At 47.0% G+C, this 20,411-nt stretch overlaps 2 protein-coding genes across 2 annotated transcripts in view; one reads left to right on the top strand and one right to left on the bottom strand.

Annotated features, from left to right (window-relative positions):
- Window positions 1-651: 651 nt before the first annotated feature.
- Window positions 652-9,229, bottom strand: DBR1 (debranching RNA lariats 1). The gene is made up of 8 exons (XM_053951243.1): window positions 9,010-9,229; window positions 8,786-8,910; window positions 8,608-8,688; window positions 7,521-7,606; window positions 6,906-7,130; window positions 6,007-6,087; window positions 3,682-3,827; window positions 652-3,180 (listed from the first exon to the last, which is right to left on the bottom strand). The coding sequence occupies exons 1-8, from the start codon at window positions 9,204-9,206 to the stop codon at window positions 2,505-2,507; spliced, it is 1,617 nt and encodes a 538-aa protein (XP_053807218.1). The 5' UTR covers window positions 9,207-9,229; the 3' UTR covers window positions 652-2,504.
- A 4,532-nt stretch (window positions 9,230-13,761) lies between these two features.
- Window positions 13,762-20,411, top strand: part of PPP2R3A (protein phosphatase 2 regulatory subunit B''alpha) — a 52,987-nt gene continuing 46,337 nt past the window's right edge. The window contains exon 1 of the mRNA XM_053951651.1: window positions 13,762-13,832. The gene's annotated coding sequence lies outside the window, so the exon portion shown is untranslated. The remainder of the gene's footprint in view (window positions 13,833-20,411) is intronic.

Below are 20,411 nucleotides of genomic sequence, written 5' to 3'. Positions count from 1 at the left end.
GCTATACCTCTTTGCTGTTTTTCTCTGAGCAGACTGATGACATGCTGTGAAAAAACCTTTGTGCTGGCCTGGGATGGAACAGCATTTTCTCAAGCATTAATAACAGGAAAATCAGTTTCAGACTAAGTACACTCACTGAAAACACTGCAATACAAGGGTTGTACAGAGAAACGTTTTCCAGAGGTTTCTCATCAAAATTTCAGAAGTTTTCAGAGAGACTCTAAATCTCCTTTTTAAAGAGGACTGGAGACTTTGGGTCTTAAAAGCCAATTTAAATTTGTCAGCATTCCCTAGAGTTTTCCCTTTTGAAGTATCTGGCCTCTACTGGAGAAGCTCAGCACTTCTACTGAATCCTCCTTGCAGCAGAGAATCCTGCCAACACGGAAAATCCATAATGGATGAAAGCAAGGTAGGGGAGGACACTGCAAAACGCAAAGAGAGTGTGAACAACTGCAAGAAAGGGCACGGCCACTCTAGAGGTCAGACATTATTCACACTGAAAAAACATTAATGGTCACTGTGTTCACCAGCTGCACTCTGCTCAATGGATGCTGAAATACTTTATTGAAAAATCTTTAAAGGTTCAAAAAGGTTGCATCTTGTCTAAGTCTCCTGCCTTCTAGAAACACATTTATCACAAGGCGGGGGGAGTCATGGGACAACATAGGACAGAAGTTTATTTTAAAAACAAAAGGAATCAGACTGAAAAGTCTATTACATGCAAGATACATCTTCTATTCCTGTGCACAGACCCTGAGAGTTCAATGCCATGCTTAGGTTCCTTGGGAGGCTTTTCAAATCCGTAACAGAATTTATATTTAAAATACTTTATTTCCAATTTAGTGTTCAGATCATGAGGCATGATTAAGATTTTACCGCTGCAGACCCAGGACCCTTAAAGAGACTCGTCTGCTTCAATAACTTACCTGACAGTTCACAGCTATTTTACACACCCTGAGTGTCACTTGCGGGGTTTCTCACAGTTTCTCCTCATACCTCAGCACAGGTCTTTGGTGGCTGTTCTGACAGATGAGCTGTTAATTGAACTGTTGAGAGCATTAATTATGCCCTTTTCTAGCCCTTGAATACTTAACATGTTTAGTTTTTGTTGTGAACTGCTTTTGACAGGAGAGGAAGCAAGATGAACCCCAGATCATGGAAATTATTTAAAGACAGGATTCCTGACCCTGATACACAACTCACACTCATATGCATTTCACTCACTGCTCCCTGTCCAGTTCCCTGTTCCTGTCAGGATGATTTCTCCTTCTCAGTTCCTGTTCCTTGGAGGAGGAAAAGCACAGGAGCTACTTCTGCTCTTGGGGCAGGCACAGCCATGAAGAATTCCATCTGTCAGGAAGGCTAATGAGTCTAATGGCATATGCTTGAAAACATTGCCATTTTCATGAATTCACTCAGTTTTATCCCCATAGCCTCTTAGGCCAAAGTAGTGCCATTTACTAATAATTCAGGGCAAAAAAAATAAAAAAGAAAACTTCCAAGAGGGTCTCTATTCTGGCAGCTCCTGTTCTCCCTAAGCTGAAGATTACAAAGGTGCTTTGGAAGACTCCAAATCCAGTTTTAAGAGTTCAGCAAGTTACGGCTACTGAAATGACAAGTGAAAAGTCACCCTAATGATAATGGGAGCTGTTACTGTCTCAGACAACTTATGCTCCCATCACCTTGTATGAACACAAAACACAGCTCTAATTAGTCAGAGTTGAGACAGTGGTGGTGTCCACATTTAGGAACCCATCCTTCCTAACTACTTCCATTTTAAGACATTGTTCTCAAATTTTAAAAAACAGAACGAAAATGAGTTTTTAAGAACAGAGATGCACCCTTCTTCCATGGTCCCCGTAAAACCGTAATTCTCCAAATCAAGACTTGGTTTGGTAACAGAACTGTAATTAAAAGCCAATCCTGGACAATACATATTGTTTTGTTTATGACCAAGAACTTTTTCTGTGGCATGACTATTACCAGAAACAAAAATCTTAATTCTTCTATTGCTGTTTTGTTATCATGGGAATTCTGTTTTCAAATTTTATTCATAGGGTTATTGCGTATGCTACTTTGTATTAATAGTTCAGTATAAAACAAGATAAAAGCAATAAAATAAAATCATTCAGTCTTGTAAGTCAGACATCCTCTTGCTTGGACTCAGGCTACAGTTTAAAAGTTCTTGTTAAACAAGCATGGTGAGTCTGGTTCAGCTGAAGATATGGAGTATACACCATACACCAAGAACTGAAGCAAAATCAAGGATATACGAGCTTTACATCCTTTGACAAAGTACTTTGTTGGAAAAGTCTCAGCTTCTTTCTATGATGTCTATTCTGTGTAAACCACCTTCCCTGTGAGAAGTACATCCAGCCTCTGAGCTTAGGAAAGTAACATGACTAAGATCATGTGACATTAAAAGCACACGTAGTCCAGTACAATTCTCACCACCTTCCCACAGAAAGGCTGGGAGAGAATTTAGTTACACACCCTGTGAAGTATTAATCTGTTTTATCTTCATCCTCCGCAGCATAGATAGCTTGGTTCCTTCTCTTGATTTTTTTAACACCACTGTTCCCGTTCTCATCACCACTGATGCGCTTTAACGACCTCTCAGTGGAGCTCTTTTCCTCCATCTGCTTGCTCCCACCAGACTTCTCCAGTTCCTCGTTGTTGGAGTCCATGGCATCGTCAGACGACACCACCATGGAGTCTGGCATGATCCGGATGTCGGAGAAGCTCGTAGAGAACTCAGGAGGGTGATCAGGGGAGGGATCTACAGAACATGTACTCAAGTCTTCATCGCCACCTTCTTCATCCAGCATTATTTCATCAGGATTAAAGGATGAGAGGCCAGAATTATCTGTATTGTATTCACTGGGTTCCTCTGCTGACCCAGTACTGTCCATCTCCTCTTCCTCCTCCTCTTCACATTCACCTCGTCCTGAGCTCTCTTCTTTAGCCTGCTGGATCCTGTCATTGATGTCAGTGAGGCCAAACTGGGCACAGAACTCAGTGGTCTGTGGATTGATGGTATGAACTGGCTCCATGTTTTTTTGGGGCTTGCTGGGATCATAGCAAGCAGCTGTCAATGTGAAGTTGCAAGGAATTTTGAGGTCATGGTTCAGCTCTTCTAGCACCTCTTTAATGGCTTCTTCTGTCACACTGTAATCCCACCTAAATCAAGCACATAAAGTTTAAACAAGTGTAGCAAGTCAAAAGGTACTGCCTGTTCCCACCACACAGTGCAACCTTCAAAGATGGATTATAAATTCATTTTACAATAGACACTTTACTCTCAAGTGCTTTTTCAGGAAGGTTTTCATTTTCTTTTGGTCAGTACTGAGACACCCTTCTCCCCACCAAGGATTAGTGTATTATGTCAACCCATGCCCATAACCCAGCCTGATTTTCAGCCTATGGTATAGTTTCATTCCTCAAATGCTGGTATCTAAGTTTGCAAAACAAAACTAACTGCCCAGGTAGAATAGTAAAGAAGTTGTATGCTTTAGACTACATCTTTTGTCAACATCCCCTTTTCTTTCCAAGGCATTTAGCAAGTCCTACAGGCATTACAGGCTGCAGAACAGAAACACAACTCCAATATAATTTTACTTCCAGTCCAGAACAAACAAACAATCAAACCACACTTTCATCTCTGTTTTGAAGACAACTTACTTGGCATGGAGGCCATTGTTTTCAGGCATATTCCAGGAGCTCTGGGTCACATTAACAAGACTGTTGGTGGCCTTGAGGATTGCAATCCACTCGGCATCGTACTCCAGCGAGTCGCCTGCGTTGGGATCATGCTCCACGTCTATTATCTACTTACAAACACACAGAAAACAGATGAAGTGAGTTATTTCTCTTGACACCAGAAGCTGATTAAAGTTTCAAATGTTACTTTCACTGTACAGAGTTTTAATGAAGTTTAAAGTACATTGAGCTTGTGGTCTCAACCAAACAAGTCCTCTCAAGCCAGCCCCCCATGAAGGGCTAACAAAGGACAATCAGTGACAGTAAAAAAAGCATTTCTAAATTTCAGCTTACAGCAATTAAAAAGCAGAACACACTCTCTCCCTTACTGCCAGCAATTGGACAGTGATGGAACTTAGAATTTGCCTGCTTCTAAATTCATGCTGCCTTTTGTTGGAGGGCAGGATTTGTTCCTTTTTTTTTCAGTTTCTCTTTGGGAATTTTTCTCCCATTTGCCCAAGAGACCGGAACAACAGATACTTAAGAGAAAAAAGATGTGGCTAGGACAAGGGAGGGTATGCAGTTTGCTACATCTCTTAGGTGGGGGGTTTTCTCTTGGGAAAGGCAGAGATACTGCCAGATTTTGGATGGGGGTGAGGGGCTGGTGTCAGCCCTTGCTCACTCGCAGGGTCAGAGGTGAGACAGTTGTGGTCTTGGTGCCAGGCTGCTGCTGCAGGGAGAATTCGCTGCCACCGCGGCGTTCTGTCCCTCACTGGTTCTCCTTACTGTGGGTGAGCCTCAGCTCAGCAGAGCGGCCGTGGGACTGGGACCTTGTTAACACCCATCTCCCTGGGAAGGACACTCACCATCTATTCAGGTGCCTCAGGAGAAAACTCCTCCTCACTCCAAGGGAGCATCTCCCAGCTGCCTTCAGGAGCCCGGCTGCCGCTGCACAGCCCCGGCCATTTTCTGCCACTGCTTTGGGTTTTTGTTATACTTTAGCCTGAAACCAGCGCTCACTGGGACCCCCCACTCCTTCTGCCACCTCTTGGGGCTCTTGCTACCCTTGGACTCGCTGCCCCTGGAGGCCTGCTGGCCTCTGCCGTTCCAGCCGCCGCCCCGAGGTTCCTGCTGCAGCCATTTCGCCGTCCGGAGGGCACCGGCCCGGCTGCCCCTGCGGGGCTGCAAGGGAAGCCCCTTTTCCCTCTCTCCCGCCATCACCCACGGGCAGAGCGGCGGCCACAGCGCCCCCTGCAGGCGCGGGGCAATCATCGCCCCTGCCCTGCCCGGCCGGGAGCCACCAGCGCCCCTGCTGGCTGTGACCGGAACTGCACCGAAGGGAAAGTGCCTGCGGCCGAGAGAAGGCCGAGAATACATAAATACACATTTTCTAGTCAAGAACTGTTATTGCTTCTCTCGTATCTTTGCCTGAAAGCCCCATAATTTAAAAGCTGTAATAATTTGGAGGGTACGGGGCCATATTTTCTATTCCATGAGAGGCTCCCACCTTCTTTGGCAGACATCTCTCTTTCAAACCAAGACACTTCTAGGTGAATACACACCAAAAACTGACAAGAACAGTCATTCTGCTGTATGAACACCACTCTTAGCACAGCTATGAATTAAGAGGAAATATTTTTAAACTCTTTTATGATGAATTGAAATTCGGATCACTTTGTCTTCAGTGACATTAACCCAAATCAAACCATGTGGGTTAGCCAAAGCCCTAGTCAGACTCTAACTTTAAATACTCCACAAAATAATTAAACCCTTTATGCTGCTGGAGGTAGTACTAATCCAGATCAGTTTTGTTACAGGATTTTAAGTCTGGACAAGCATTCATGTCCCTTTGCATAGAGCCCATCCTCATACTCTCTTCCACCTTCGAAGGTATTTACTAGGGCAAATGGATCCCACGACACATCCAAAGGACAATGAACCATCTTCCCCTTGGCATGATAAATAAAAGCTACTCTAAGACTAGTAAAACACTTCAGTGCATTTGAAAAACACGCTGTCAGCAGCTCACTCTCACACCAATCTATTTTATACTCATCCACTGGAGTCAGGTACTTGTTCTAAGCTGGATGGAAATGGTAAGATTAAGGAAACACTGCACCTACACAACATGGTCTGCTTAGTTCAGGACAAAATCCTACAAAGACTATTCCATACACCCAGCATTCCTAGTTTCTTTAAAATTCCTCCACTTATCAGCACTATTCTTCATCTTATACCTAAGAATAGCACTAGCAGTTCAAACAAATGAAATACTTAAAGTGAAAACCTTCTACAAATGTTCATCACCTGCAGGAAGTCTCTGTGTGGCAAGCATTTATCCAGAGCCAGAAACTTGGTTGCTTTTGGTAACTCTTCTTTGGAGTTTGTCTAGAAAGCAAATAGTGTTAACACAATTATTAGCACTTATGTGACATTTGACCATTCTAAACAAGCTGTATAGACAGGTTTAAGGGGTTAATTTCTACAGAAAAATATTTTCTGAAATAGAAAATTAGCAGGGACAAAGAGAATGACAGACTTCACTGGGAGTCTAACAGGAAGCAGGGTGCAGATATTAGCAAGATAAAGCAAGAGCTACATTTCAGCACTAACCAAGGCAGCTGAGCACATCCAGCCTTGGAGCAAAAAGAGAAACTGCAACTTAATTGGAAACAGACTTGCTGAGCCTACAAGGTCTGGAGTTACATTTTTTCATATAATTAACTTGCAAATAGGACTGGCACCACTTCAGAAATAACTGTTTCAACTACAGGCTGCTTTTTGGCTTAAACCTGGGCTACCAGACCTGCAAAGCTGTACTACAGGGATCCTCCCACTGTCAGGCAACCATCCTCTTCAGTCACTCCCTTACCACCTTATTTGAAATTGCCTCCTTTTTCTCACCTATTGTCAAGTTACCTGCTTCCTCAACAGAGCAGGAGAGTGCTTTTCTATACAGTTAAATTCACAAGTTTCAAGAACAATAGGTATTCCATGCTGTTCCTGAAGATTAGGGAGTTACACCCTTCATTTATAACATCTCTTTAATTTAAAACAGTACTCCTAACACCATTTAATAATCTTTCATGGTTTTAACTTGAGTTTTAAGAACAAAAACCCCTAAATTGCTTTTCTGGACAGATTACCTGCATAAGAATTCTAAAGTGTGCCTGGGACACATACATTCATTTTCTGTCCCCCTTTACCTCGTGTTGCATGAAAGCTGCAAATTTAACGTGGAGATGTGCTGAGAACCAGTAGGTGGGTTTCAGGTGCTGCAGAAGCTCTGAAGCAGCAGGGCTTCCCAACGTGTTGCTCTCCACTTCTTGACGGAAGAAGGATTTCATTTTGAGGAGCTGTTTCTTGTTTCCATAGTGATAGATGCTCCTTGGCCAGTCATGTGACATAAATATATCGATGGGACGCTTTAGCTGTCAGGCCAAAAAGCACATGGCATAAATACAACATATTGACAAAGGGGTTTAGAAATTACTTCAGGCAGCCAGCTGTGCTTTATACTGCCTTATAAAAGAGTTCGTGTCATCACCATAAGTCAGGCACTCAGAGGAAATCACAGATAGAGAGCAAGTCCTCTGCCCACAATCAAAGGCATCTTCCTCCCCAGGAAACTTTTAAAAGCTTTATTTAAAAGGGATAATGGCTAAGCACAATATTCCTCCTCAAAGGACACACCCCTCAGATGTCTGATCAACCTGTCAAAGCATGTTCAATATTCAGCACATGTGATCAGAGTAGCTTTAACGTCCTATTTCCAAATTAATGAAAATTACCCTTGTTTAAAGAATGGGCTTTTCACTGACCTGTTTGAGTTTGAAGACTTCAATATTCCTCACATGGTAAGCACTTCTGATGGTCTGCTGGTTGTATGGTGGGCACTCAAAGTGGCCTGAAATGTTGGAAACAAGAATAGTTGCCTGAATCACTAGTTCCCTCCAACACAGCAGTTTTTTTGGGTCACACAGACACCTAGAGTAACCCCAAATACAAGGCTGTGATTTTTCATGATTGTTCAGAGTGCTGCCACCCACCATGAAACTACAGCTTAACAGGTTCAGCAGCAGCCTAAACATCCCAGTCACTGTCCGCAGACACCACAGGCTCCGGAAGCACCAACATGTACCCTGACAAAGGATGAGTTTCCAACTTTGCCTTGGGACGAAACACATAAATGCCTAGCATAGCTCCTACATACTCTACAGAATTAACAGAAAAATTGCTGTTTTAGTTATTGCCTAAAGAGTCTCATCTCCCTCATGCAATATTCAGGCATATGAAGTGCCCCCTTGATGACAGCAAAGTATTAGACACAACCAAGTGTTCTATAAAACTGGTTCAGTATTTTGCAAAGCTTCTCTGAAGGTATTTGTTAGTAAAGACAGCACAGTAAAGTAACCACAGAGACCACTCTTTCAAGTGCTGAGATCAGAAAGAATAAACTATCTTCTACTCACTGACATGGGGTATCATCTGTGACACCCTTCCCAGGAAGAACTCTTGAATACACACCCACATAACCAGGAGGAACAAGATGTACTGGCCCTAAACTTCAAGGCAGGACAATACACTTATATAGTGTCACAGTTACAAACTGACTGTTTCACTCAAGGAAAATCAGTGTTGCACTGCACGCTGAAAGAACACTGCCACGGAAAAATCAACACTGTTCCAACAACACTCCAAAGGCTCCTTGCTTCCTGCTGTGGTCGCCGGGCAGCTACAGACTCATCTACCAACTCCAGAAAAATCCGTGTATTGAACCAAGGGTGGTTTCCAGACTAAGAGACGTTTCGGAGCTGAGCACAGCCAGACTCTCACACGACGCTGCGGCCCTGGCTCTCCCCTCCCCTCTCGGCTGCCCGCCCCGCCGGTCCCGCTGCCCCACGGTACCTTTCCGGTAGTCGTGAGACTTGAAGATGCCCGAGATGCCGCCGATCCTCACGCCGCGGAACCGCACCACGCCCGCGTAACCTGCGGGACACGGGAGGGAGGTCACGGAGGGGCCGGGCAGGGCAGGGGCTGTGGGGGAAATCGCCGGGGGACCGGGACTGGAGCGGAGGGACCTTACCCAAGTAGTAGATGTTGGGCGCGACCCACCCGCCGTAGGGCAGCTCCTGCAGGTGGTTGGAAGCCTCGTGGTTGCCGCCGATGAACACGGTGAGCACCGGGGCTTTCTTCTCGCCCGAGTAGTACCTGCGGAGACACGGCAGCTGCTGGACCCGGCCAAGCCCGCGTGGGTCGGGCCGGGGCCGGGGCCGGGGCCGGGGCCGGGGCCGGGCCGGCGGCGCTCACCGGTAGAAGGTCTGCATGTGCCGGTACTTGGCCGGCACGGCCATGCACCGCAGGTCCGCCTCGTTGCGCACGGCCTGGAAGTCCCCGCAGCAGAGCAGCAGGTCGGGCCGCACGTTGTGGCGCCGCTGCAGCAGCTCCAGCGTCTCGTACATCTTGTCCAGGGCGCCGTGGCAGCACCCGGCCACCGCCACCTTCATCGCCACCGCAGCAGTTGAGCGGCCACGGCGCGCGCCTTTCGCGTCACCGCCGCGCGCGCCTTGCGTCACCTCCCCGCGCTCCTTTGCGTCACCGCCGCGCCTGCGCCGTGTGGGAGACACCGCTCGGGGGTCCCGAGCCGCGGGGACACAACGGTGTGGGGGGAGCTGGGCCCGCCCCTTCGTCAGCGCTGCCCCCGGGCTGCCGAGAGCACTGCTCGCAGGGCTGGTCCCCTCCCGCACCACCCGAGCAGGGAGGTCGGACCCGGTGACATCCGCCGATGCCTTCCAGCCTTGCCCGTTCTTCACAGAAAGGGTGGCCAGGCATTGCAATGGGCTGCCCGGGGAGGTGGTGCAGTCACCGTCCCTGGAGGTGTTCTGGAGCGAGTTCAGAGCAGAGAGCGGAGCTGGGAAAGGGTCACCAGTCTGAGAGGAGAACCTGGGGGGGCTCAGCCTGAAGAAAAGGAGGCTCATGGGGGCCCTTCCTGCTCTCCACAACTCCCTGTTGACAGGAGGGTGCAGCCAGGGGGAGGTCGGGCTCTGGTCCCAGGGAACAAGGGACAGGACAGGAGGACATGGCCTCAGGCTGCACCAGGAGAGGTTTAGGTTGGACATCAGGAGGAATTCCTTCATGTAAACGGTGATGAGACACTGGAAAATGGGCTGCCGAGGGAGGCGGTGAAGTCACCATCCCTGGAGGTGTTTACGGAAAGACTGCACGTGGCACTCGGTGCCCTGGTCTGCTTGTCAAGGCGGGGATCGGCCACAGGTTGAGCTCGATGATCTCAGGAGGTCTTTTCCAGCCTTAGTGACTGACTCTGTGGTTCTGTAGCTGACCAGTGGGACCTTCACTCTGGGCAGTAACACAGGCACAGCGATGAGCACCACGGTCTGTAGTAGGAAGGCCCGTCACACTCACAGAGTGGGGTGGTGCAGCGGGGCAGGAGCCCCTGCGGGGGTAGCCGGGCTGCACAGAGAAGGCTGCACTGGGAGGGCTGTCCGGCTCCCCCGGCTCCCGCCGAGCACTGCCCGCACCTCCTCGGCCAGCCCAGTGGGGAGCAGCACAAGCTGTACTTATCCCTCTCGCGTGCCTCACAGACCACAAAGTGGTGGTGGAGCAGCACGAGCAGTGGCTGTGCACGCTTCTACCTGGCGTTTGAGCTGATAAAACACCGAGTCGGGGCCAGTTCAGTCTCAGGCAGGCGTGTTTTTAGAATAGCCAAAGCCCTGGCTTCTGTACCTTTGTAGCACACAGGGGCAGGAAGAGTCAGTGACATCACCAGGGCAAGCGCTTATGAGGCGGGGTGGGAAATCGGGTCTCCCCTTTTCCTCGCGGACTGACAGGCTCCTCTTTGGAGAGCACTGATTTCCTGCTTTGGAAGGGCAGTGGATTGGATTGTAGGGTGGCCTTGTATTGTCACGTAGTAAAACCACTCCAGACTTTTTCCACTTCATGACTGCTTTGGAGGTTTTTTAAGTCTTGGGATTGAACCAAATTGCAAGGACATAGTTAAGCATTAACTTGCTACTACTTCCCCTGTAATCATGGAACCAAGTAGACATTCCTGTTCCCCCATGGTAGCAAGGATTACATAATGGCCTCTCTTTTGATACTAAGAAAATATGAGTGTTGTCTCCTACATTTCATAATTTCACAGCGTTACATTACTCTGTGTACTTTGGGGCTCGTCCAAGCCCAGCTGAAGTGAAGGGGAAAATTCCTCTGGTTTCCAAACCCCACAAGTCTCCAAGGGGAAAGCACACACGGGAGCACTTCGGGTGCACTTGGCTCTTTCACTAACTTTGCTTAGACCTATCTGGAGTAGTGCAACAACTCATCAGTCCAGCACGTCTCCTGGAAAAGCTTTCCAACTCTCTGGGGGAGAACAACAACCTCTTGTGTTTGCCATCTCTCAGACTTCCTGAAAGGAAGGGGGTGAGAGACAGGAAAGGTCCATGAATCTCTGGAAGATACCACCTTACCCAGGGTACACCATCTCGAGGGGCTTCCTGAGATACCTGCCCACTCAAATTCATCCCCAGACAGGCAAGGTAAACTGATACTCTAATTGTATTTCCTGAGTTTGTTGGCTCAGGCTCATTTCTTATACTCCATGTGCCACTTATCCCAAGTGATCTGGTGCACAATAGAGTCTATAGAGTTGGGCTTCTTTTATGTCATAGTATTTTTTGTCATAGTCTTTTAGTATTTTAGTACTTGTACACTACTCATGATGCATCTCAATATCTGTAATTTAACTCAGTGTTCACTGAGCAAAACTGCTCTGACCTTTCCAGAGCACAAAGGGAATCAGCCATGCTGCTGTTTACAGGGTAAGTGGCAGCAAGTTAATATTTAACAATGTTATTGTAATTTTGTTCAGTCCTTCAAGACTGTTTGAAAACCCATGTGACTGAAGCACAGCTCTCTTCCAGCGCATGGATGACCAATGTTTGGCCTTGGACTGGGTTTTGCAGTCACAGTCTCTTGCCCCAGTTGCCTGTGCATGTGTCTCATGCCTGAATGTTCAGTCCTGCAGCAGAGGACCGAGTGCACATCCTGTCCTGCATGAATGGCCAGGGAGCTGTGAAGCCAAGGAGGGAAAAGTCCCAACAAGCAAGCTCAGGTCAGTAGATTGCTTGGGTTGCCCTTTTGGATCTTGCCTGCCTGCACTGAGCAGTAAATAATGGTTTCTTCCTGAGCTGACTGTGGTAGTTTGGTACCATGAAAGTAGTTTTTCTCTGCAGAGAAATTAAGAATAAAAGGCATCCAAAGGGGCTGTGGATGATAAGAGTTGCTTCCCTCATCTCTGAGAATGGAATGAGAAGAGCTTTTGAAGATTGTTTCTGTCAAGTGCTTCCTAGTGTTTTTAGAGTATACTAACAGGTTTCTAGCATGATTTACATATTACTAAAATGAAGAGGAACAGCAAAAGGGAGGCATCTGTCTGACTTTTGGGGAGGGACAGCATGGCTGAGAAGGGAGGTACAGGAGAAGTGCTGGGAGACAGTGTTTGTGAAGGAGAGGGAGATACACTGGAGTGCAAAAGACAAATCAGATGTGTTCCAGCTGAGATTTTGAGCTGCCCCTGTAAGCTGTGAGAGCATGTGAGGTGGCAGGTTGGCGTGTGTGTGCAACTGAAGGGAGGGGCTGCTGCAACCAGACAAGACTAAAGCTCCCTTAGGTAAAGGCCCCACGAGGCTGGTCTGAATATCACTTGGCTTACCTGCAGCTGTGTCCAGGTGTCTTTGGGCTTCTCCTCCCCTAGATCATGTCTGATGATTGCAACATGATCTGCAGTGCAGCAACATAGCTGCCAATGCAGGGCCTGTTCTGGGTTGAGGCGCTGCAGCTGCCTCCCTGTTCCAGCTGCACCAACAGGGCTCTTTCCCTCTTAATTTGCACCTTTTGCCAGAGGACAGTGCTTTGCTGGAGGGCACTACTGATAGCCTCCAGCCAATGAGGGCTGGAAGCTGTCTGGAGGAAGAGATGAAGCAACTCTCAGTAAATTTGCAGATGACACCAGGCTGGTTGGGAGTGTTGATCTACTCAAGGGCAGGAAGGTTCTGCAGAGAGACCTGGACAGACTCGATCAAAGGGCTGAGGACAGCAGCGTGAGGTTCAGTAAGGTCAAGTGCCACATCCTGCACTTGGGTCACAGCAACCTCCTGCAGCTGCAGCCTGGGGCAGGGGTGGCTTGAGAGCTGCTTGGTAGGGAGGGACTCTTGGGGGCTGGTCGACAGCACCTGGATATGAGCCAGCAGCGTGGCCAAGAAGGCCAGTGGCATCCTGGCCTGTATCGAGGGCATTGTAACCAGTAGGACCAAGGAAGTCATTCCTCCCTGTACTCAGCATTGGTGATGCTGCACTGTATTCAGTTCTGGGCCCTTCACCTCTAAAAGGACATTGAGGGGCTGTAGCATATCCAGAGAAGGGCAACAAGGCTTGGGAAGGGTCTAGAAAACATGCCCCATGAGGAACACCTGAGGGAGCTGGGTTTGTTTAGCTTTGAGAAGGCTCGGGGGGACCTCCTCGCTCTGCACAAGTCCCTGACAGGAGGCTGTAGTGAGGTGGGGCCGGTCTCTGCCGTGCCTGCAGTGAGACAACGGGAGGAAATGGCCCTAAGGCAAGACAGGGGAAATTCAGATTAGCTATTAGAAAAAAAATTTCACTGTTTGAGCGGCCAGGCATTGGAATAGGTTGCCAGGTAGGTGATGGAGTCATGGTCCGAGGAGGTGTACAAAAGGCGTCTGGATCTGGCGCTGGCTGATGTGGTTTAGTGGTTACAGTGGCAGTGCTGGCTGCATGCTCGGGCTGGATGATCTTGGAGGTCTCTGCCAACCTTGACGATTCCGCGATTCTATAAGGGCGTTGGTGGCGTTCCTGAGGGAAAAACAAAACCCGCCGTCCTCGACGATTGGCGAGCCGCAGGCGGGGCTGAGGCGCGGACGGGCCGTGGGGCGGCCCGGGGGCTCTCTGAGGCGGGACCCGTCTCCGCCCCCGCCCCCCGGCTCGCGGCGCTGGGCGGGCCCGGCCGTGCGGAAGGGGCGGCCGGGGCGGGCGGCGGAGCGCGCCCGGCGGCGGGAGAGGCGCTGGCCATGGGACGGGACGGGGCGCTGCCCCGGCGGGTACGTGCGGGCGAGCGGCGGGGCCCGGGGCCGGAGCTCGCCCTGTCTGGGCAGTGGGTCGGTCCCGCGGGGCCCGGCGGCGGGAGCCCGGGGCTGTGTCTGCCGGTGCGGGGGGTCCCGGTGTGGGCGCTGGCGCGGTCCCGGAGGGTCTGGCGGGGTGTGCTGAGGGCGGTGGGGACCGGCAGTGCTGGGCATAGGCGGGAGGCGATGCTCGCCCCGCACGCGTTGAAGCACCGGGGCTCCGTGGTGTCCCAGGTCGGGGCTGTGAGCTGTCCCCAGAGAGTTGTCCCCAGGGGCTTAGGCGTAGCAGGTTCTGAGCACAGCGTGTCCCCAGCCCGGGCTGGCCCGGAGGTGTTGGCTGTTGAGAGCTGGAGGTTAACTCCGGTGAGAGGTCCTCAGGCTGTTCTTTTTCTGTGACCGCTTGCCCCAGTACCCTGGGTAGCTGGACCTTCCATTATCTTCACTGCAGCTGTGAATGAATATGTGGTCATAAAAGCAGGATTCAGTTTTTTCCCCGATGTATTTCTTCATGAGTGAGAAAGGCAACGGCTTTGGATACCAGACTGCTTGGTTCACGGGCAGATGAATTCGAGATTAAGTTGAGCATAAACTTGTGAAACTGAGTTTGAATAACGAGTGGAATGATTTATGAAAGAGGTGTTCCTGCCGGAGTAGTTCTCTCTGCAGGTCATCAGACTGCGTTGGTCTCGAGTAATGTAAATATTTTTAAGCCTGGGACTAATTATATTAACTCTCTTTTTCCTGCTGAAGAAGGAAACCCTGGGAGGTGTGCTGCTCTGTGCTCCAGTCTTTGCAGAAATGCAGGCTGGGGAAGGATTCCAGAGGCAGGTAGTCCCCCAAGCTGTTTGCTGTTGAAGTGCTGCCTGCAAGGCTGGCCACTTTTGTCTTGGTGATGGTGTCTCATGGCTTTAGCTCACATGATGTGATGCCTGTTTCAGGAAATAACTCTTCCAAAAAATTTAATAACCATTTATTTGTCACCTTCTTTCTTGATTTTTTTCTTGTCAATCTCTCAAGCTTGGCAGGTCTGCTCTCTTAGGTTGTGTAGGGGGAGGTTATTTTAGTGAGAACTTTGAGGAGATTGTTAGTACTGTTAGATTTTGTTATGTAAAATTATGTGTTTAATGTCTGCTGGATTCTGAGAAACTGAAGCATGAGACAGTGGTGGGTTGTTTGGGTTTTTTTCCCAGTATTTATATATCTGGAAAGGGTAACACTATGTATCAGTTGCAACTGATTTATATTGGCCTGAAAATGAAAGAGAAAAGTCGAAGTTCCCTGGTGGCACATGGCCCGTTTCCATTACCTAGACCTTTGCAACCACTGCCTCATCATATTATATTGTAGTTGTAATTTACACACAGGTGTAACGTTAAAGGTAGCTGTGGGCAAAGCTCCTCAAATTACAGCTGACTGATGTGTGACGGCCAAACACTGCAGAGATTTTCTGGTAAAGCATCTATTTCATTTCCTTCAGCTGCAACCTGTGGAGCAGGTGATGAATAATGTGGCTCAGGCAGTTCAGAAAGCTCTGTGGTGGAGTCCTGCGGTCTGACACTCATTGCTGGTAGCCCTGGAGGTATAAATATGATGCTGCATGGTGGAATTTGTTTTCCCTTTTTTTTTTTTCCATGGGTGGGGTGAGTGTTGGCTGGTGTTTTTTTGTTTTTAATAGGGACCGTTCTCCATAGAGAACATCTCTGGCCCTTGAATTACACAGAAAACCTGACTTGAAGTGACTCTGAAGCTGGCATGTCCTGATGTGGGACAGAGCTTGCTTTGCCTTCGTTGTGTAAATGTTTTCCAATACTGATTTGACTTAAATGACTGCATGTTCTTCTTCCCTGTAAGACCAGGCTTTCTCCTGTTACATTGAACTTTTCTGAAGTTTCAGTTAAAGCTTAGATCCTGTGCTCCAATTCTGTCAGAAATGGAACAGCAAAGTAGAGCTACGGGAAGAGGGGAATTTTCTCAGCCATAATTAACCTAGTTGAGTGCTGTCATAAAGAACTGTTTTTATGTGTGTTATGGGACAAGATTCTTCCAGCAGAATTCACTTTTGTATTTCCTCTGCTGCTTATGTCCCTGGGTCTGGTTTGTGGAATTTTTGAGTTGCCAGGGCAGTTGTGACTAAGCAGGTGCTTTGCTTTGACCAAATGAAACACTCCCTCATGTCACATACTTTGAAAAATCAGAGCTTGAGCCCCAGAAACAGATGTATTCTCTTTGCAGGGTAAAATGAGGATAATACAGGAAAATATTATCAATGTTGGTAATTAACCATGTTAACAATTAATCAGTGTTTGATTAGCATGCAAATACTCTGCTGATGGAGAAATGAGTAATTCTGACTGCATAATGTCTGGGTAGGGTGCAGGTGGCAATACCCGAGGTCATACATGTAAAACACGAGCTAGTTAAAAATTACTTCATTTTAATGAATATGCAGCTTCACAAATGTGAACACGGCTATCCACTTAAAGTGAAGTAATCTTTGCATTTATCTGGTTTTCTGTTTGGTTTTTTCCTGTGTGTATTACTTTTCTTTTTCATCTGCTTCTATTTAAATACACAGGGAAAAGAGAGAAGTTAGTGGAAATTCTCTTTGCTTCATTGTTGTTTGTAAATCTCCCTGGGTTAATAAAGACACAGGAGAAATTATTCCCTCAATCTTACTGGGATGTCAGTAATTAAACACCTTTAGTTTTCCTTGGTAGAGGACGGGGGACAGAAAAGTTATGCTCCCTTAAACTGTGCCTTGCTTTGAGCACACTGCCTCTGTGCCTCTGGGGTGGCTTATTGAAAGCACAGGCACAAAAATCTGTAGCAGTGCCAGACTTGTTGAATGCCAGGACATGCTGCACCTTTTGGTGTAATTTGTTGCATTTCGACAGCTGCTGCTGTTCCCAGTGTGAGATGGAGGCTGGCAGGAATGGGCTTGTGCAAGGTATGGCTGGTGGGAATGACAGCTCCTTGCTCCTGGGGCTGTGCCTCAGAGGAGAGGGTGGGAATGCAGCACAGAGTCAGAGCTTTTCTGTGTCACTGTGCTTGTTGCTGACCCATGGAATAGCCAGGACCGTACTCCAGCTGGGGCCAAATATGGGCTGGGAACTGAGGCTGCCCTGGAGAAATGGTCTATCACCTTAGACAAAGAGAATTTTACCCAAAATTTTTAATGCTTGAGGATTTAAGTGACTCCAATGTGATACATATAAGACCTGAAGAAGTTGGATATGTCAAGCAATGAGAAATGCATGAGCTCTGAATAAATGGGCAATAAATGAAAACAATTGTTTTGTCTTAGTTGTTATCAAATTAAAAGTGTATTTATTCTGCAGACCACTAGCAGATGGCTACTCTGCTACAGGAGAAATTTAACTTCAAAGTAAGTTTCCAAAAATGGTTTCAGGGAATCTGTAAATTGTAACCTCAGTGTCATCAGAAGTTAATGACTAAGGGAATGCTGTCTTGGACACAAATCTTCCTTTGTTATTTTAACACTTAAATAAAATCACTTTAATTAGTGTAAAGTGAATGAATACTCTTAATACTGAATTAACATTCCAGGAACAATAAATTTATCTTGCTAATATGAAATTATCTCTTTCCATATACGGTTATAAACAGCCAGGAGACACGTTACTTAATCAAGCAGGCTTTCTGACCTCTGCCCTGAGCCTTGCTAATTATGTGCTTTTGAAACTTGTCCACCTCCAGTGTTTTACTGGTTGGTCACCTTATTTTCTGTCAGTGTGTCAGAGCTCAGGCAATATTGGTGGGTCTACACAGACCTGAGGCTGGAACAATAATTAGTTGGCAAAGTGTTTATGTGTAATGGGTTGGCATTATGTGGAAAAATCGTGTGAGCTTTTACTCTCTTGCTGTCTCATCTAACTGGAAACCAGTCTCATGGGGCACAAATTCCTGTCTGGTCAGTTTTAGTTCCAAGACTGTGCAAATGGAAAGTTGAAGAAAGGTATTTCAGAAAAGCTCAAAAGGGTGACATCTTTCCTGGTACTGTTAACTCTTCTCCTTCCCAGCTGACATCCCAGTAACAAGTTTTGCATGGCCCGTGCACTGGTGCTCCCCAGCAGTTTCTGGTATGCTCGTGTTCAGGGACTCTGTGCTGGTGTTTGTGAAGGGGATAGAGGCCCTGGAGTATTAGATAACCCTGTCACTTAACCTGGAGGAGTTACACTGAATAATACTGCATTTACTAACTGCAAGTCAGTATTTAAAAAAAATAGATTATGATCTACTGCCAGGTTTATTTTTAAAAATCAGTGAATACTATTATTATTATTGATACTAGCCCAGAACCTTTTGAGTGGTGGGCTTGCCTTATGTCGCTGCTGTAAATGTGGACAGCAGCATTTAAGTTAGTGTTGGGGGATTATTTTTCTTTAGGGTAAATCTATCAAAACAGATTTCTCAGTGTAAAAAACTGACTTCTCTGAGTGCACAGTGACTGCAGAGCAGTGTTAATGGTCCTTCCACAGTGAGGCAGGACAGTGAGGCTCAAGGTCAGGTCTGCTTGGAAGCCTGCCTTGGTAAGTGTTCCCATTGCAGTGACCTCCATGGGTCACTGCAGGAATGCTGAAGTCCAGCTACAGCTGGTAAAGTTTGATGGTCTGGAGCTCTTGGACAAGAAGGCATGAAAGACAAACAAGCAAATATTCTGCTGTGTCTGGGTTTTCAGAGAGAGATTAACAAAGGACTTTGTTAGTGCTCCTTAAAGGACATGAACTGCCATGGAGCAGCAGTGTAGCTTTCTCAGTAATTAATACCTGGTTAAAGCCTAGGAAGGACTGTCAGCTTTTCTAGGGAAGAGGGATCACTCTTCACTCCTGGGGGGGATCTGTGTTAAGGCTTGTGTTGTTGAACCAAGTTATAAATGGCCTGGAAGAGAGGCTGAGTAATGAAGTGACAGTATATGCTGAAAATCACAGAATTAGGGTAGCAGAAACAAAAGCTGGCTGTAGTTACAGAAGGTTCTCACAGTACTTGGTTGTAGGTACTTGATACCAGCAGATATAAACTAATGTGCACAAGGAATAAACAACGCCCTGTGCCTGTGCAGGGATGAGCTCATGAGAATCTGTGCCATTCAAGAAAGAGATCTTTTAAGCCTGCAGATAAGGCTCTGTGAAACTCGCTCAGCAGCAATCAAAAACAACAAAAAAAGGCAAATAAAAAAGACATCTTTCAGAAAAGAAGAGGGAGCAAACCAGCATACCATGGTGTAAATCCATAGTGTTTTTGTGATATGAATTGTTGTATGAATATATTGAATTTTGTTATATGAATAACGTATCCTCCCAAAGTTAGGGGCAGATGTTCTCCCCTCTCCAAAGTGTTGTAGTTAATATTACAGACAAACACATGACTGAAAAGCTTTTGTAAAAAGAGTAACCAAATAAACTGGAACTAAATGTGGAAAATACATGTTTGGAAGTAGGAAGGATAAGAGGAAGGATTGGGATAGAAATCTGCAGCCATGGGAATATCCCTGTTTATTTTGCCACCCCAGCATAGCAAGAATTAAATGATGTCAAGTGGCACCCATGTAAAAGGTGGTGGCTTTTGACAGAGGACGTATAAAAACATGGCCCCTTGACTCTCCAGAGCCTTTCTGGGTCCGTGGCATCCTTTGATGAGACATTTCCCAGGTTTGCTGCATGTGGGTGCTTGTCTTACCCTGCTTCTTGTGGCACTGACCGCCTAGTTCTTGTGCTGAGGAGTAGGTGAGCAGTCAGACCCTATCTGCCCTTTCCATGGAGATTTATATTTCTCTGAAGTCATCTCTCTTCTGACCTGAAGTGCCTGATCCTGCTCCATCATTCCTCACAGAATAGCTGTTCAAGACCTCTGGATCATTATTACTGCCCATTTCTGAAACTTTTTTCTGAGGCTACATGAAAATATTGATCTCTAGAAGTGAACACCTTCCTATTGAATGGAGTGTTCTCTCAGTAGATCTCTGAGCATTTTACAAAGGACAATAGTATCTTTATTTCCTCTTGGAAGACAAGTAGGAAGAAGGACAGAGTGAGTTAACCCAGGTGGTTATGAGAGCAGACACTTGAGAATACATTATCTGAAAGCAGTGAGGCTGGAAAGGGGAAAACACTATATAGGGATAATACTGATTTTTGAAAAGCAGCTCAAAAATTAATTTCTGCCTGTGGTTCTCATCTTTCCTGAATGCTCTGTCCACTTTGGGTTCCTGTGTCTTAAAGTGTGTAATTGAACTGGAAAAGCTTATGAGAGGGGCAGTGGGAATGCTTAGAGGTGCAAAGTGGCTTCTGCACTAGGAGAACTGAGTAAGCTAAGAGAAGGGAAAGAGAAGGCAGTGGGATGACATGGAGCTCTGTAAATTTGGGAATGCTGTGGACAGTGTGCATGGAGATGTAGTGTTTGTGCAGTGTTTCAGTACAAGATCTTGGCTTACTGAAGCTGGTGAGTGACAGGGTTGAAAGGAGTGGTGGATGGTAAAATGTCTTGTCAAAAGATGCTCAGGACGCAAAAAAATTCTGTTGAATTCAGGGGTGCTCAAGG

Source organism: Vidua chalybeata, chromosome 10 (assembly GCF_026979565.1).
Source record: "Vidua chalybeata isolate OUT-0048 chromosome 10, bVidCha1 merged haplotype, whole genome shotgun sequence".
Lineage (NCBI taxonomy): Eukaryota > Metazoa > Chordata > Aves > Passeriformes > Viduidae > Vidua > Vidua chalybeata.
The sequence above is the reverse complement of the archived record's forward strand: the minus strand, read 5'-3'. Positions and strand labels throughout refer to the sequence as shown.

Coding starts and splice junctions, on each gene's coding strand:
- DBR1 (XM_053951243.1), bottom strand. CDS start 9,206: ATGAAGGTGGCGGTGGCCGGGTGCTGCCACGGCGCCCTGGACAAGATG. Junction 8,689..8,785: donor GCCCAACATCTACTACTTGG/GTAAGGTCCCTC, acceptor CGTGTCCCGCAG/GTTACGCGGGCGTGGTGCGG. Junction 3,181..3,681: donor AACAATGGCCTCCATGCCAA/GTAAGTTGTCTT, acceptor TGCTTGATTTAG/GTGGGATTACAGTGTGACAG.